The sequence below is a fragment of the Sabethes cyaneus genome, chromosome 2 (assembly GCF_943734655.1).
Source record: "Sabethes cyaneus chromosome 2, idSabCyanKW18_F2, whole genome shotgun sequence".
NCBI lineage: Eukaryota > Metazoa > Arthropoda > Insecta > Diptera > Culicidae > Sabethes > Sabethes cyaneus.
Window position 1 is genome coordinate 133853903 of NC_071354.1, and position 15356 is coordinate 133869258.

The window sequence follows — 15356 nt, forward strand, 5'->3', positions numbered from 1 at the left end:
TTGCCATAGAATTTGTGGCTGTTATGCGGTTATGGACAGCACAGCACTGAAAAATATAAACACACGTGCATGTATACATGTGTATATATACGCATGTATGAGTGTGCATGCGTGCGTGTATAGGTATGAATGAATTTATGTTTAAGTGTTCTATGATGAGTCGGAATTTTCTCTTCTATGCTGCCAAACTGCAATTATTAATTGGTAGCGTAGGTACAGTATCCCCCCGCTAATCCGACACCCAATAATCCGACGACTCAATAGTCCGGATCTCGCTACTCCGGAAAATTCCGAATTAAAACGTATTGTACTTGACTTCTTTCAATCGAACACTACCTTCGTTTGGCGTCTCCGTTAAAGTCAGAATGGCACTCTTTCTAACTAAATGAAAATGGTACATGGTGCTGCTTCTAACTACGTTCACTTTTGCCATGGCTATAATATTTTCATTGCTACTCTCAATAGACAATACGTTCACTCTTGCCATGGCTATAATATTTTCATTGCTACTCTCAATAGACTGATGCTTGCGCTTATTTCGACACTAACTAAGAATTTCAAAATATTTTGTTGACGAAATAAAGCATTACCGAGTATAAAACATAGTTATTGCGTACTTACGACAAATATTTTCAAAAATTTCCGGAGTTGTTTACGTATGGATGTAAACAAAACCACATTTCAAACTCACACTGACGTCAGTTTGACTGTCGGATTATCGAGTCAAAATTCGCTAATCCGGCTATAAATTTGTCGGATTAGCGAGGCGATACTGTAGTTATAATCAGTAGCTGTGTTTCCCGTGTCAGTTTCCTGTGTTATTAGGGTAACCAACCTATTTTGGACCCCATCAGCAGCTGTATATAATTTGGACACTTGCATTTGATTTTGCTGTAAGTGTCCAAATTATGTACAGCTGCTGAGGTGGTCCAAAATACGTTGGTTAACCTACTTCATTATTATTATTATTTTTGCTACTGGTGTTACAATTATAATCATCTTCAATATTGCTATCATTTTTGTTGCTGTCACCTCTATTGTATTGTTTTGGATGTAATTAATTATAATTATTATTGTTATTTTCTCATTTCCCTCCTTTATTAGAGTAATTTGCATGTCTTGTGACTAATAGCGTTAACGGTATTCAACTAAATATAAAATTATCATGAATGACGCTGTTTGTCTCCCAAAGACCCTCCTAATGCTGATGAGCTACTGTCGGAGAATCCATCAAGTCGGACGGTGGCAGCTCACCGCTCGCCTGTACCTCTCCATTCTTGCAGTTGTCGGCACGGTTGCACTCAGTGGATCTCTCGAAAAGCGTTACAGCCTCGATATGCATTTTATTCTGTCCATTGCCCAAACCTGGCAGACTTCAACTGGAATTCCACTTCTAATAGCGTTTTTGTTTTTTAACCTGGGTTTATTCCAACCGACTACTGAATAAACAAATGTTTTCGGGTTGTCAGTGTATTGCTTATTGCGAGGTTCAAACTGTGAAAAAACTCAGTGCGAACCCGTCGTCTAAAAAGTGCAACCCAGAGTGAAACTAAGTTCAACCTGAGTGAAAAAACAAACGTTTTGACAGCCGTTCGATTGGAACTAGAGCGACCCTAGATTGGACCTAAGCAAAAACAAAAACGGTATAAGTAAATCTTTTTAGAGTATAGCTCTTCAAGTAAAAACAGGTATTCGATTCTCTGGCTGATTCAAGCGATAGCGAAGGGCTGTCCTCAATATACCATCATTCCCACTTCTTAAAATATGGTCATAGTACATAATATATGGCCATGGTATGAGGATTTTTTCGATTCAATACCATCCTCACAGAATTGGGTTGTTTAGTGCATGAGAAATGTCTCATTTAGACACATTTATGCACGAAGAACACTTCCAGGAACATACAACAAAATTTATTTTTGCATTTAAATTGTCTACAGCTTCGATATTATAAAAAACATTATTTTAAATTTTTATTAAAAGACACTTGCGTTTATATAATGACGTTCGTGAGTTACGTTGAAAAACATGCATAAGACACGTAAGGTGATTTCAACAGGGACAATATTTCTCGCGTCACTTTTCATTTCGTCCAATGTAACAATTGTAAACAAATCCGGTTTATCACAACAAATTATTGCTCTTTTTAAACTCTATGTTATACAAAAACACCTGCCCAAATAGAATTATTTTGAGGTGAAAAAATTAGCATTATCAAAATGTCCAATGTGCACATTCGAATTACGAATGACTGACTGTTACTTCGGTCGTTCTCATCTGATGTCCAAAGTGCAAAAAAAATCAAAACAAACCCAATCTGTACGTTGGACGTTTAGCAAGTGAAAGTTTTTTTTCGCATTATTTATGCATTTTAAGTGAAACAAGCGGTCTAATATTGAAAAATAACCTCGAAAATAGCGTAGCACGGCAACGCACGTATTTTACGGTGATCTCGCTTAATTTATGTGCAAGAGCCTGGAAAAATAAAACCGTCCAAAGTACAGCATGAGATGGTAAACAGTCCAATGTAACTTTTTCCATAATAAACCAAAACTGCTTAGTTTTAATTAGATTTTTAAAATCTCCGTTAAATATTGAATGTTATTATTCATCAACCACGTTGAGTGAATAACTGAAAATTATTTCATTTTGAAACAATTTAAAGTTCAATTCGAAGAACTTCGATCTCGTTTTTCTCAATATGGTGGAATTGTTACATTGGACGAAATCAAAAGTGACGCGAGATTTCATCACTGTGACATCAAGAAATGTCAAAAGCTTTCGCAAACGCGGCGGACTATAGTTGATGTTGAATGTTAGGTTGTCACAAACTATCAGGCAATCAAGCAGTGAATGTCGCGAATGGTTTTTCGAAGGCATATAGTCTTAAATATTGACCTGACATATTAAACATTAAAAAAATTTTTTTTGACGTTTATACAATAAAAAAAACCAAATGGTTAATGTTTTCTGATTTTTTATGCCAATCTGCATCATATGCCATTAAAACCCATATACCGTTAAACAACCCAATTATCAACTTCGTTAACATCTTATCACAAAAGTTACATATTCGATTCGAGCAGTCTAGCACCGGTTTTGGAGTAGTTTCACATTTATTTAAAAAATATGGCATCTCTGTTTTCAAGTTAGTTGGGCGTGTGCTTGTGCTATGCTATGATCTACGATGCTTGTGTTATAGACAGAAAATTCGTGTTTTGTAGTGTAAATAGTTGATGCAGTGATACTCATTTGTGGAGATATGCCGCCGATTGTGTACAGTTTTGTGATATTGTTAATAGGTTTTGTTTACGGTATGTCTTGTGTTCTAATTTGTTGTAAACTTATGGTACGATTAAGCAAGTATTCCACTCGCGCATTACTGACTAAATTATGAGAAAGAGATAGATATATTTTTACTTTTGTTTTAAATACCATGACACTAGAGTGACTATATACAGAGTGGCGACAAGTCATCCCAAATGTATGCAATGCGGTTTTTCCAAGGTTTTTCTTTCTCTTTCCTGCATACGCGTTGGATAGGTCGTCTGCTCGATTGGAATGACACTGACAGATAATTATCATTCCAATTTTGACATTGTCGCCACTCTGTATATAGTCACTCTACATGACACTAGCTTACACGGTTTCTTGCAGTTGCGGGCAGGTACCGAATTCGCAACTTAACTCTTTTTGGGCGCAAATACAAATCTCGACTAACATTTAAAAAGGGCCAATATCCCTAACCCAGTAAGAATTACAGACGGCACGGTAACCAATATATTTTGGACTCCATTACTACAGTACATAATTTTCACACAGCAAAATCAAATGGAAGTGTATAGCTGCTGATGGGGTCCAAAGTACGCTGTCCCCGAAATTCAAAAGTATTCGTTTTTTCTAAGCCCCTAACTCCCCTGCACGACGGACGTTCTTTGTGAATCACGCATTAGAGCGTTTGCATAGTTCACGCGACGATAGTTGAGATGTCCTAGGTTGAAATCTGACACGTCACGTTGCCTATCAGTTTTACAAAAAGTAATGAATGTGTTTTTCTTGATAACACTGCTGAGTGACCTTTTTTTTGTTGTTTCATGCGTGCAAAGCAGTCCAATTCCACCAAGCAGCGATTGGTCTAAAATGGTCTAAAAATCTGCTACGAGTTGACACGTCTCGTCTCTAGATGAAATATTTAAATTATGAAATATTTAAATTACAGATATTCAGCTTTTTTCCCATTGGCGTAACGTTCCTCTTTACCCAAGCTGGAAGATCCGCAAATCGAACCAAGCTATAATGGGAGCCGGCAACCGGATTCGCACCCAACTTTTCCCCAGGCCCAGTGGCTCGCAGATATCAGTGAACCTTCGAACTACCGAGGAATAGATATAAAGGAAACTATAACTCCCAGCTTGGGTAAAGAGGAACGTTATACAGACTTAATAAGCATTGCCTCGTAATTTTCCGCTTTTTGCCTTCCCACCTTGTCTCCCCTGAGATAATCAGCATCTTTGTTTCATTACTTTCTTTTACCGTTCCCTCCGTCAATTATAAAAAAATAGTGCCCGATCACATTATAATCTAGACCAAGGTTTAGTCAAGAGAGGTTTAACTCACCTTGATCTAGACAACAAAACATGAGTATTGCTTAGATTTATCAGCATTAAGTGCCTACTGTTTATTTATTAACCGATAACAATTTAGAAAAATGATTTCCAAATACCTAAATCCTTTTTTCCCCAGGCCAACATAATTTCGACAATGTAGAACTAGGACAGGAACTAATCTGGTGTGCCACCAGCGAAGCAGAAGTGTATAAATGTCGAAACTTTACGGTGGCACTTGAACGTGATTATGCATTGTTCGAAGGTTACTTTTTGAATGTGTCCTGCCATTTTGGTTTCGATCAAGATGAATGTATGCGACTCATTGATGAAGGAAAGGCTCACGCAATGACGTTGGATGCTGGTGAAGTTTACACTGGTGGACGGCACCATTCGCTAGTTCCAATTATGCAGGAAGGATATGATGGAGGTTTTTTACAATATCATGCGGTTGCAGTTTTGAAAAAAGATACCCTTCGTGATGTGACAAATTTGCGTCATTTGAAGGGCAAAAAGGCTTGCTTTGCTTGGGTCGGAAGCCATGCCGGTTGGACTCTTCCGATTTATACAGTGAGTTGCTTGTGCAAGTATGATTATGTTGAAATTAAACAATTTTGTTTTACAGCTCCAACGTGAAGGTGGCATGGAAATAACAGACTGTAATAATCATGTTAAAACAGCAACAGATTTTTTCGGACCGTCATGTGCTGTAAACGCTTTAGTAGACAAATATAACCCAATTGGAGATAATTCTGACAAGTAATTCATTGAGAATATTATTCACGAAGGTTCTATAAATAGCAATCGATTATTTCAGATTATGTTCCTTGTGTACAGGAAAAGTTCCAGGAGAAAAATGCACTCCTAAAGACCCATATGCTGGATTCGAAGGCGCTTTTCGTTGCTTATTGGAAGCAGGCGACGTTGCCTTCATTAAACATACAACTGTAGACGAAATGGTTGACAGCGGGTTAATCCACGGGGTTTCGTCTGATCAGTTTGAACTTCTGTGTAAAGATGGTACACGGCAGCCGATTTCAGAATATCGCCAATGCCATTGGGGCTTAGTACAGTCGCATGCATTAGTTGTATCGTCAGCCAGAACTAGTGCTGAACGACGGCGTTACAAGAAATTTTTCACTCAAGCCGTTAACTTGTATTCTTCCAAATTCAAGCGAGGTAACGAAACGGATAACCGTTTTCGTAACAATAATGAGCGAGTAAATATTAACAATCGATTTGACAGTGGACGTTCTGATGACCGTTATTACAACAGCCGATTTTTTACGTCATCCACAACTGAACGCTACAATTACGGTGATCAACAACACGATAATGATACACAGTTTTATGAAAAATTTAATTTATTTGAGTCCAGACGTTATGGGAAGCAATTAAACCTTATGTTCCAGGATACTGCGCGTTATTTAGCACCGATTGACGAAAATAATCAAAATTTCCAGAATTACCTCGGTGCATCCCTCGATCAGATTTATGGTGTGCGTGCTTGCCCGGTAAGTCGGATGACTTTATGTGTTACGTCCGATGCGGAAATGGAGAAGTGTATCAAAATGAGGGTAAATTTTGTCACTATTTTTTTATTCATTTAATGTAGTGCTAATTAAAGTTTATATCATAGACTGCATTGAAAGCACAACTGATTAAACCCGAAATGCTTTGTCTGAAAGCTCATTCCCACATAGATTGTATGCGACATGTCAATTCTGGACAGGCCGATGTCGTTGTGTTGGATGCCAGCGATGTCTACACGGGTGGTTTGAAGTATGATTTGCTGCCCTTTATGTCGGAAATATACGATTTAGGTCGTCCAGAATATTACGTAGTAGCAGTAGCTAAAGAAGAGGATCCAGATACTGAATTGACATATCTGAAAGGAAAATACACTTGTCACTCGGGTATCAATACGGCAGCTGGGTGGGTTTATCCGATGGCATACCTTATTTCCAATGGATGGATGCGTCCTTATGGTTGTGACAGTATCCGTGCTGCAGCAGAATATTTCACTAAATCGTGTGTGCCTGGAGCGATTAGCAACGAATATAATACTGGTGTGCCTTATGATAACTTATGTGATCTATGTCGCGGAAGCAGCTACCGATATTGTAGACGTGATGCTTCTGAAGATTATTATGGCAATAGTGGTGCTTTTAGATGTTTGGTAGAAGGTGGGGGCCACGTAGCTTTCGTCAAGCACACGACTGTACTGGAAAACACGGGCGGGAAACGACGCGAATGGTGGGCTAGAAACACACTTCCAGACGATTTTGAGCTCTTATGTCCAGATGGTACACGTGCTGAAGTTAACGAATACATGAGGTGTAATCTTGGAAAGGTGAAAGCTAATGCTATCGTAACCCGAGGGGGTCGCAGTTATAATGCAACGCAGTTGAATGCATTTATCAATTTATTTACGTATGCTCAACAGTTTTACGGTCGTCGTGACGCGGATGAATTCAGGTAATATTGCACATCTATACGACAAGTAGTCACATTTAACATGGCTGTTAGGCAAATTTAGCTTTAAATTTTTAGTAAACAGAAATGCTATTTCATGTTTAACTAATTAATATATAGTACACTTATATGTATAAATTATCAGTACAATCCTTTTCACAAATGTGTTTTCTTCTTTGTTTCAGTTTTAGTTTGTTTTATTCAAATCCACCATACTATGATTTAATATTCTCCGATGCGACTCGAGAATTGCGCCTAATTCCAGGTGATAAGCGTTGGTTTGATGCTTATCTAGGACCTGATTTTATGAGAGCACGTCGAATTACAGACTGTCATGCAGGTGCGAGTTCTTTAAAATATAGCATATTAACTGTGACCACAGTAGTACTAGTGTCAACTTTTAGACAATTAATGTAGGCCATCGAATGCATTCAATTAACACCTAGTGTTTTTCAGTCTTATGTTAAGAAGAGTTGACCGTCAAAAAGAATCTCTCGTTTCTTTAGTACCTAGTTGCATTGCTAAATGTTTTGTGATGATTTTGAGTTTTGTAAACAAAACACGCATGTCAAAAACAAAAAAAAAATCTACCTGTAATTTTTGTTCTTGGGTCGTATTATGTTCAAAAACACTATAAAAATCGTCTTTAGCTTACATTCACTGATTTAAAATACGCCATATGGCTTACTTAAATAAAAAGTTATGTCATGACGACCAACTCTTCTCTAACAAAACATTACCTCTTATTACCGAAAACTTTGTATCGGATTTTTAATCAATGCAGTTGTTTGCACGAATAGTTTATAGTAATCTGACCTACTATCAGTAGATAATACGAAAACTCATATGTACAAAGTACTACATTCCGTCCAGGTTAACACCTAAGTAGTGATAACCAATATGTATTGTAGAAGAATGACGCATGACATTCCTGTTTTCTTGATAACTCATGTCTGTATTTTATCGATTTCCTTTCAAATTACCACCATCAGCAACAGATTGAATTGGGCACAGCCTTCGTGCAAGATAAAATGGATTGCAGTTTTATTAAGGATAAAAGAAATTATGCAGAACGAATATACAATAAAGTTTCGTAATCGCATCAAATAAATAAGATGACATCCGTGATCCCGTGAACTAAATCTTGCTCTCAAAAAAGCTACATGCATGATGAGCCAGCATTAGCCTTTTTAGAACTCGAAGAATCAGTCTAGAAAGCACAGAATTTTTTTCCTTAAACATATATAACTTATGAAATGCTTTAAAATTAGTAATTGACATCAGACCGAATAAAGTCCGGAAAATCCGTTCCACAGTCCTATCTAAGGTCCGATAGAAACGAAATCTGAGAGTTCGATTTTGACGTAAAAGTACATTTTTGTTGTCTATATTAGGGTGCACTTCAGAAGTACGAGAAATGAACATGTAACGAAAAATGGCTACGTTTTGCACGCTTATAATTCAGCCATTCTTCAATGACTTTTAGAGATGTTTGTAACCATCGATTTGAAATTTGTGAATATAACACAACTTCGTCAAGTCACTATGCACTCTTTAATGATTCTACCTGTAAGTAAGTCGGATTTAGCTAAAACTTGGTTGAATGTACTCAAAATGCCCTTAAAGAGTACAAACTGAAATTTTGGGTAAAAAATTCAACCAATTTTCGATACCTGCTACCGTTAACTGAATTATTCTCTGTGACAAATAACGCACTTTTAAGTCCCTATCAATTTTATGGTTGAAAAACTACTTAAAATCTGAGTTTGTGTAGCTTACTGTTAGTGTTTAATACTTTGAGAATATCGGTTTCACTTTACTGCCTGGGATAAAACACATGTGAAGCAGGTTATACACAGATGTTCTTCAGTTGATATTAGCCTCATTTAAACTACGAAAATATAGATCTTAGATAAGGTTGCAGGGTAAAAATATCAGAACAGTAGCAGTACTATTGTAGCATAACCTTTATTACTTTTATCCTAACCTATTAGCTTATTACTTTTAGCACTTTTTCCCACGACTAACTCCTAAACTTTCTTCTCCACGAATATCTCACTTTCTACATTTTGAATCTGAATCCCCCTGCTCGTAGCGTTCCCGCCTGTATTTATAACAGCTTTTAATTGCTCGTAGTAAGAAGTACTAGAACAGCTGCTGAGAAAAACAAAGAGAGAGTAGAACGGAACTTAAGTTCTATGAGAGTTTCAGTTGGCGCGCGAAACCTCTCACACATGTACTAAGCTAACTCCCATCGCACGTTCGACGTACAATGTTTGTTATGTTCCACGTGCAAACGTTTGCGCTTGCCCCTGAAACAGTCAGAGAAATAAACTTTACAAAACCGCACCGAAAGGTAAAACTTTCGCTGTCGCGGAAGCTTCGGTCAATGTTAACCGTCAATGCTACCGTTTGTCAATGTTACCCGTACTGGGCACTGACGCTGCATTTGTACACTTTAAGGGTATTTTGAGTAGTTTTAACCAAGTTTTAGCTAAATCCAACCAATTTATGGATAAACTCATTTAAGAGCGTGGAAATAAGCATAAATATCAATCACTGTCAAGAACTCAGCCAGTGCAACATTAGCACACTTTTGCTTCCCAGACACGCGCCAGTAAGTTTATAAAGGTACTTGCGAATTCGACTACCTGAATTTAAGAAAAATAGTGACAGAGGTTTCTCATTCAACAGGCCAGGGATTATTTGTTTCTATTGAAACTAAACCAAGCTGATGCCCGCATAGTTATCAAGCCCTCATAGTTATCAAGATGCCAGCATAGTTATCAAAGAGTACAACCATCTCTTATGAATTGAATTCTTTGTTTAACATAAAAACCAGATATACCTGATTTCCTGATCCTGAACATCCTGAATTCACATCGAAGCATACATAACGGTAGTGCAAGAATGTATGAGCCAGATCTTTTTCACGTTTGAGGAAAAAAATTTCAAGCAAGATATTGGTCTGGACTTTGGATAATTTGCTCTTGGACAAGAGGCTTCATTCGCACCTCGTGCAAGTACAAGTACCGTGCAAGATATCCACAAAGCCACCTGGAGATCACCTGACCAACGAAACGAACCAAATCGACCATATTCTCATCGAGGGCCCGTTTTTCTCGAGCATCATCAACGTACGGTTCCTACGGGGCGCGGATCGACTCGGACCATTACCTAGTAGCAATACACGTGCGCTCATAACTATCGACGGTTTATACCTCGCGACAAAGTCGCCCTCCTCGGCTAAACATTCGGCAGCTAAACAACCCGCCAGTTGCCGAGAAGTACGCACGCATGCTGGATGAAGCTCCCTTCCTCTGTGGATGCTTCATGCTTGCTTCGACCCTCGAAAATGGATGGAGTAGGTTACGCTCGGCCGTCAACGAGGCCGTAACCGCGGTGCTAGGAGTGGAAACCTCGAGTGCAGGAAATGATTGATTTGACGGGGAATACCAACAAGCGATAGAGAGGAAAAAACTTGGAAAAATTATCTAAGCATATCCACGAGAGAGAATTTGACCAAGTATCGACGAGCGCGGAATGATTTGACCACGATCCTGAGGAGGAAAAAGCGTCAAAAAGAGGACAGAGATCGTGAGGAGTTTACGAGAAAGTGAACCAAACTCGTAAGAGCTACACACCTAAACTTGACATGTGTAGGGACGAGGAAGATAATCTAATCACAAACGAGCGCGAGGTGGTCGACAGGTGGAAGCAGTATTTCGATGAGCACCTCAAAGGCGATATAGCAGCAGGAGATGCAATGGAAGTTAACATCGGAGTGCCTACAAATGACAACAGCGAGCCGGCTCACGATCTCGAAGAGATTCGGCGAGAAATCCGTCAGCTGAAGAATAATAGAGCCGCTGGGAAGGACCGATTCCCGGCAGAGCTCTACAAAAACGGCTAAGAACCGCTTGCAGCGACACTTCATTGGATAATTTCCAGGATTTGGGCGGAGGAGAAACTACCGGAGGAGTGGATGGAAGGTGTAATCTGTCCCATCTACAAAAAGGGCGACCGGCTAGATTGCTGTAATTACCGCGGCATCACGTTGATTAACGCCGCCTACAAGGTGCTCTCCTAGATTTTGTTGCGTCTTCTATCCCCAATAGCAAGAGAATTCGTAGGGCGGTATCAGACAGGCTTTATGAGGGCTCGTGCTACTACGGATCAAATTTTTACTCTCCGACAAATCCTCCTGAAATGTCGAGAGTACAACGTGCCCAAGCATCATATTTTTGTGGATTTTAGGGCAGCATACGATACAATCGAACGAGAACAGCTATGGCAGATAATGCACGAGTACGGTTTTCCGGAAAAACTGACGCGGCTGATCAAAGCTAATCTGGAGCGAGTGATGTGCCACGTGCGCGTTTCGGGGACACTCGAGTCCTTTCGAATCGCGCAGAGGGTTGCGGCAAGGGGATGGACTGTCCTGTATGTTATTCAATATCGCTATTGAAGGTGTGATACTAGCCTTGGCTAGAGGCTTCATTGTCACCCCTATGAAAGAAGATTTCATGACGGAAAAGAAAATATATATAACTTTGCCAAATTTAATGGATATGATAAACGGTTTGTCGATAGGATTATCCGGCTACACATGAGTGCACGAAACATAAGCAAAATGTAACTATACTACAGCCAGTTAAAGATAATATCGAAAGAATGCAGCATGCCCAGTGGCGACTCGTCCGCATGTTCAACCTGTTCATAGGACAGTCAACAAAATCCAACCCGACAAAATTGTTTTCATCACTCGTTCATGATTTCGTTTGCACCGACGCATATACAATACGAATTTAGTTTAGTTGCGAAGCTGATGAGCAAACCGTTCAACACGACGTTTGAACGTTGCTTTAGTGATCTCAATGCATAGGCATACCACCACATTATTCCTGATGTTCATTCTTGATAATCTTGATACTGAATTAGCACCAGGAATGTGTTGGTACGAAGGAGATAAAAAGAGAATTTGAAACAGCTTTTACTCGACAGTGCGGGCGCATTATTGTCTCATTAACTCGTTCATCTTCAGCATTGAACAACTTACTACCACATATCCTTATGGCCTGCGCTTTGATTCCATTTTACTTAGTTACGAAGCTAATGAGCAATACATTCAACACGACGTTTGAACGTTGCTTTAGAGATTAGCACCAGGAACAATGTGTTGGTACGAAGGAGCGCGGTTGGCATGCATTATTCGCAAAATTATCTCATTAACTCGTTCATCTTTAGCATTGAACAACTTTACGCATATTGCTTGTGGTGCGTGTAGTGTGGGCTTGTGCGTGCATCGCAGGAAGGTGGTTATTCTTGAATTTGGTTCAATAGGTAAATTGAACGAAAAGTTTTCGGTTCGTAGTTAAATTCAGAGACGAGTTTGCTGGTAAAGTAAATCGTCGTATTCCGTTGTTATTTAAATAATAGCAAGCGCTACGTGAAACCCCTAATGGTGGTTTTATGATTAAAATATAGAAATGCGATAATAAAAAAAAGCTGCGTATCAATTTGTATTTTTCGCTGGTTGAACAGGTAAGCTAAACCCCCACGAGTCGCCACTGAACATGCCATTCTATCCCAATGTGGTATATACAGGTGCGGCAATGTTGGTAAAATGGTGTTAGTGCCATGAAGAAATTTCGTCATGGTGTGGGTGAAATCGTAAATCGACCAATCACGATTAAGCGTAACGTCAAACTCCAAAAACAAAACCCCATTGTTCGGCGCGGTTTGTTTTTGTAGTTTGACGTCGTCTCATGATTTTTCACTACTAATACCATCAAATGTATTCTTCTTCCTCACGTTTTTAAACCATATTGATTCTATCCCAAAGCCACCAACCAACCCGATCAAAAACATTTTGAAACGACATGGCTATCACGTAGTTTATAAAAATAATACTACACTACTAAGATTCCTACCAAAGATAGGTCAGGAAACTATCAAATTAATTGTACACTGCCCGTCAATATATATTGGCACTCGCCGTAAAATCCAAATCAGGATGAAGGAACTAGAGATGGTCGGGTATCGGGTTTTCTGACCCGGGCTTAACAGTTTTACCAGGCGCCGGGTTCAGGTCGGGTTCAGGTCGGGTTCGGGTTTGGCCGAAAAAAAACTCGAGGTAAAAAGAATAAATTTTTGCTTGTATCTTGCAACAGTACTCTAGACGGAGTAGCCTATGTTGGCCGGTTGAACACTGGTAGCACAGAACAGAAGTGGAAGTCCGAACGATTCGGCGATCAAAACTGGTAACAGTCTTCTTTGTTTTTATTTTTCTTTGGGAAGGTTTTCGCACTGAAGCAAATAACAGCAATATAAGCAGAACGCTCGCTGCCAATCGCATAGCAGCTTTCACATGCTTTCGTGTGCATTCGTATGCGTTCGTGTGTTTTCGTGGAAAAAAGTGACTCGTTACCGCCAGGTTCGCTAGTATCTGTAGCAAGTAGCATGTACGAGTTTGGATTTCTACTTCCACTTCTGTTCTGTGCTGGTACGCCAGTACCGACTTACACTAGATAGGTTTCTAAAATAAAACACATTGACTATAGTACGATGGGACTGTTCAAAGTGGTCTCTGTATTCGTCAAAGCGACGCTATTTAAGGGGGGACCCTACTCTGGAAGACCGAAAAATACTAGATTTTCGTAAAAAAATTCAGATGCTACAATTATAGTTAAGTGTTGAGGTATTTCGGTTATTGGTTAAGGTATATTTGAAGATATATTTTGTATTTTTTACAAATCAGAATAGTGATTATTATGCTGGTGGCAGGTGGGCGCGTAAATGCCTACTAAAAAAATAGTTCCTTGCTGGCGGTACGTGCCGGGAACCAACGGAGTATCGTAGAACGGATTTCAAGGATGATTTTGAAGGTTAAGGTCAATAACTAAATTGTTACGTAGCGGTTTTTCAAAATTCGAAAAACTACGAAAATGGCGGCAATTTTTCTAAAAGAAAAGTGTTTTTTCACAAAAAATCGCCAATTAAGAGCTAATAAAAAATTGAAAAATTGAGGTATCAAAAAACGGCTACGAAACAATTTGGATAATTCATTTTTACATGCTGAAAAAAAATTTCAGCCAAATTGGTCCACTAGATTCTGAGATACACGTACCGCCAGCTAACGAAACATGATTTCGGGGAAAACGCGTTCAAAGTTTCGTACAGCAATGGACTTACCTTGATGGGACTCTACTATATTTGTCGTAAGTTTTCAACGAGATCAGATATCAAAAAATCCTTTTGGCATGACATTTCTGAAGGTATAAGCGTCTCGAAAATGCAAAAATCAGAGGGGTTGTGTACAAGACACGACCGCATATATAGGTGACGCAGGACTACGTAAGTCTCTTTGTAGTGATAGTAGCATGTATTCATGCTTGTAATCATTCGATTCTTCATGTATACATGCTATATGCAACATATATAAATGCTATATGCAACATATATAAATGCTATATGCAACATATATACATGCTACATGCGTTGTATGTAACATTTATCAAAGTAGTAACATTGCATACGTTCAATTCTCAAAAGATTGTGCATTTGAAAACAATTTAACAAAATCAAGAACACAAACTATTGCTTTCCTGCTACCTTACTGAAATTAAAGATTGTTTTTATTACCCATGGTTCCCCACGTTGAAGGGATTTTACCAATTCAATCCTATTTTATCAACAGCACATCTTTTCAATACACTTCTAATGAAACGGTAAGCATGCGTATTCACGGGAAACTAGCAGTCATTGACTTTTCGTCGGAAAGCCCAATTTCGGAAGCAGCTTTTCGGCCCAAAAGCGGGATTGTGTTTATAAAAATGTCTATACTGCATTCTTTTTGCCAATCTGAACACAGCGAATATATTTTCATAAACCGAATTTTTGTTTCAAACAAAAAAACTGCTTTTGAAATTGGCAGCATCGATTATGACTAATTTCATTTCAATTGGCAGCATTTCATGACTAATTTCATTCAGTCGTATTATAACCGAACACTACAGCTGTAGCACATTTTTCCAACACAGATATCAAATTCGCCGAGGTTTATTCGTCTCGCAGTAAACAATTTGCGATCTGTTGGGGCAACGAATTTGTGTCATTTTTTCTGGCACACTTCCCTAACACAGACATCAAATTGGACTAGGCTTAATCGCGTTCGTAAGAAATCTGTTGGTACGAGGGGGCTTTGTCACTCTTTCTGGCATACTTCCCAAGCAAGGACATCAAAATGGTCTAGGTTTAACTGCGGTGTTAAGAAAT

At 38.9% G+C, this 15356-nt stretch overlaps 1 protein-coding gene across 3 annotated transcripts; it reads left to right on the forward strand.

The window, feature by feature from the left end:
* The first annotated feature begins 3164 nt into the window (after positions 1-3164).
* LOC128733524 (melanotransferrin) lies at positions 3165-8158 on the forward strand. Of its 3 annotated transcripts, XM_053827173.1 has the most exons (7): positions 3165-3314; positions 4744-5174; positions 5230-5363; positions 5422-6181; positions 6244-7082; positions 7265-7419; positions 8072-8154. In XM_053827173.1, the coding sequence occupies exons 1-7, from the start codon at positions 3263-3265 to the stop codon at positions 8080-8082; spliced, it is 2382 nt and encodes a 793-aa protein (XP_053683148.1). In that variant the 5' UTR covers positions 3165-3262; the 3' UTR covers positions 8083-8154. The 3 variants fall into 3 exon arrangements, with proteins under 3 accessions (XP_053683148.1, XP_053683147.1, XP_053683149.1); XM_053827172.1 differs by having other exon boundaries at positions 7265-8158; XM_053827174.1 differs by lacking the exon at positions 3165-3314 and adding an exon at positions 3991-4143 and having other exon boundaries at positions 7265-8158.
* Positions 8159-15356: the final 7198 nt, after the last annotated feature.

What these genes read in the sequence shown, in the direction of transcription:
- LOC128733524 (XM_053827172.1), top strand. Translation starts at nt 3,263, where the DNA reads ATGCCGCCGATTGTGTACAGTTTTGTGATATTGTTAATAGGTTTTGTT. An exon ending in ATTGGAGATAATTCTGACAA is followed by an intron (nt 5,364 to 5,421) that starts GTAATTCATTGA and finishes CGATTATTTCAG; the next exon opens with ATTATGTTCCTTGTGTACAG. An exon ending in CGTGACGCGGATGAATTCAG is followed by an intron (nt 7,083 to 7,264) that starts GTAATATTGCAC and finishes TCTTTGTTTCAG; the next exon opens with TTTTAGTTTGTTTTATTCAA.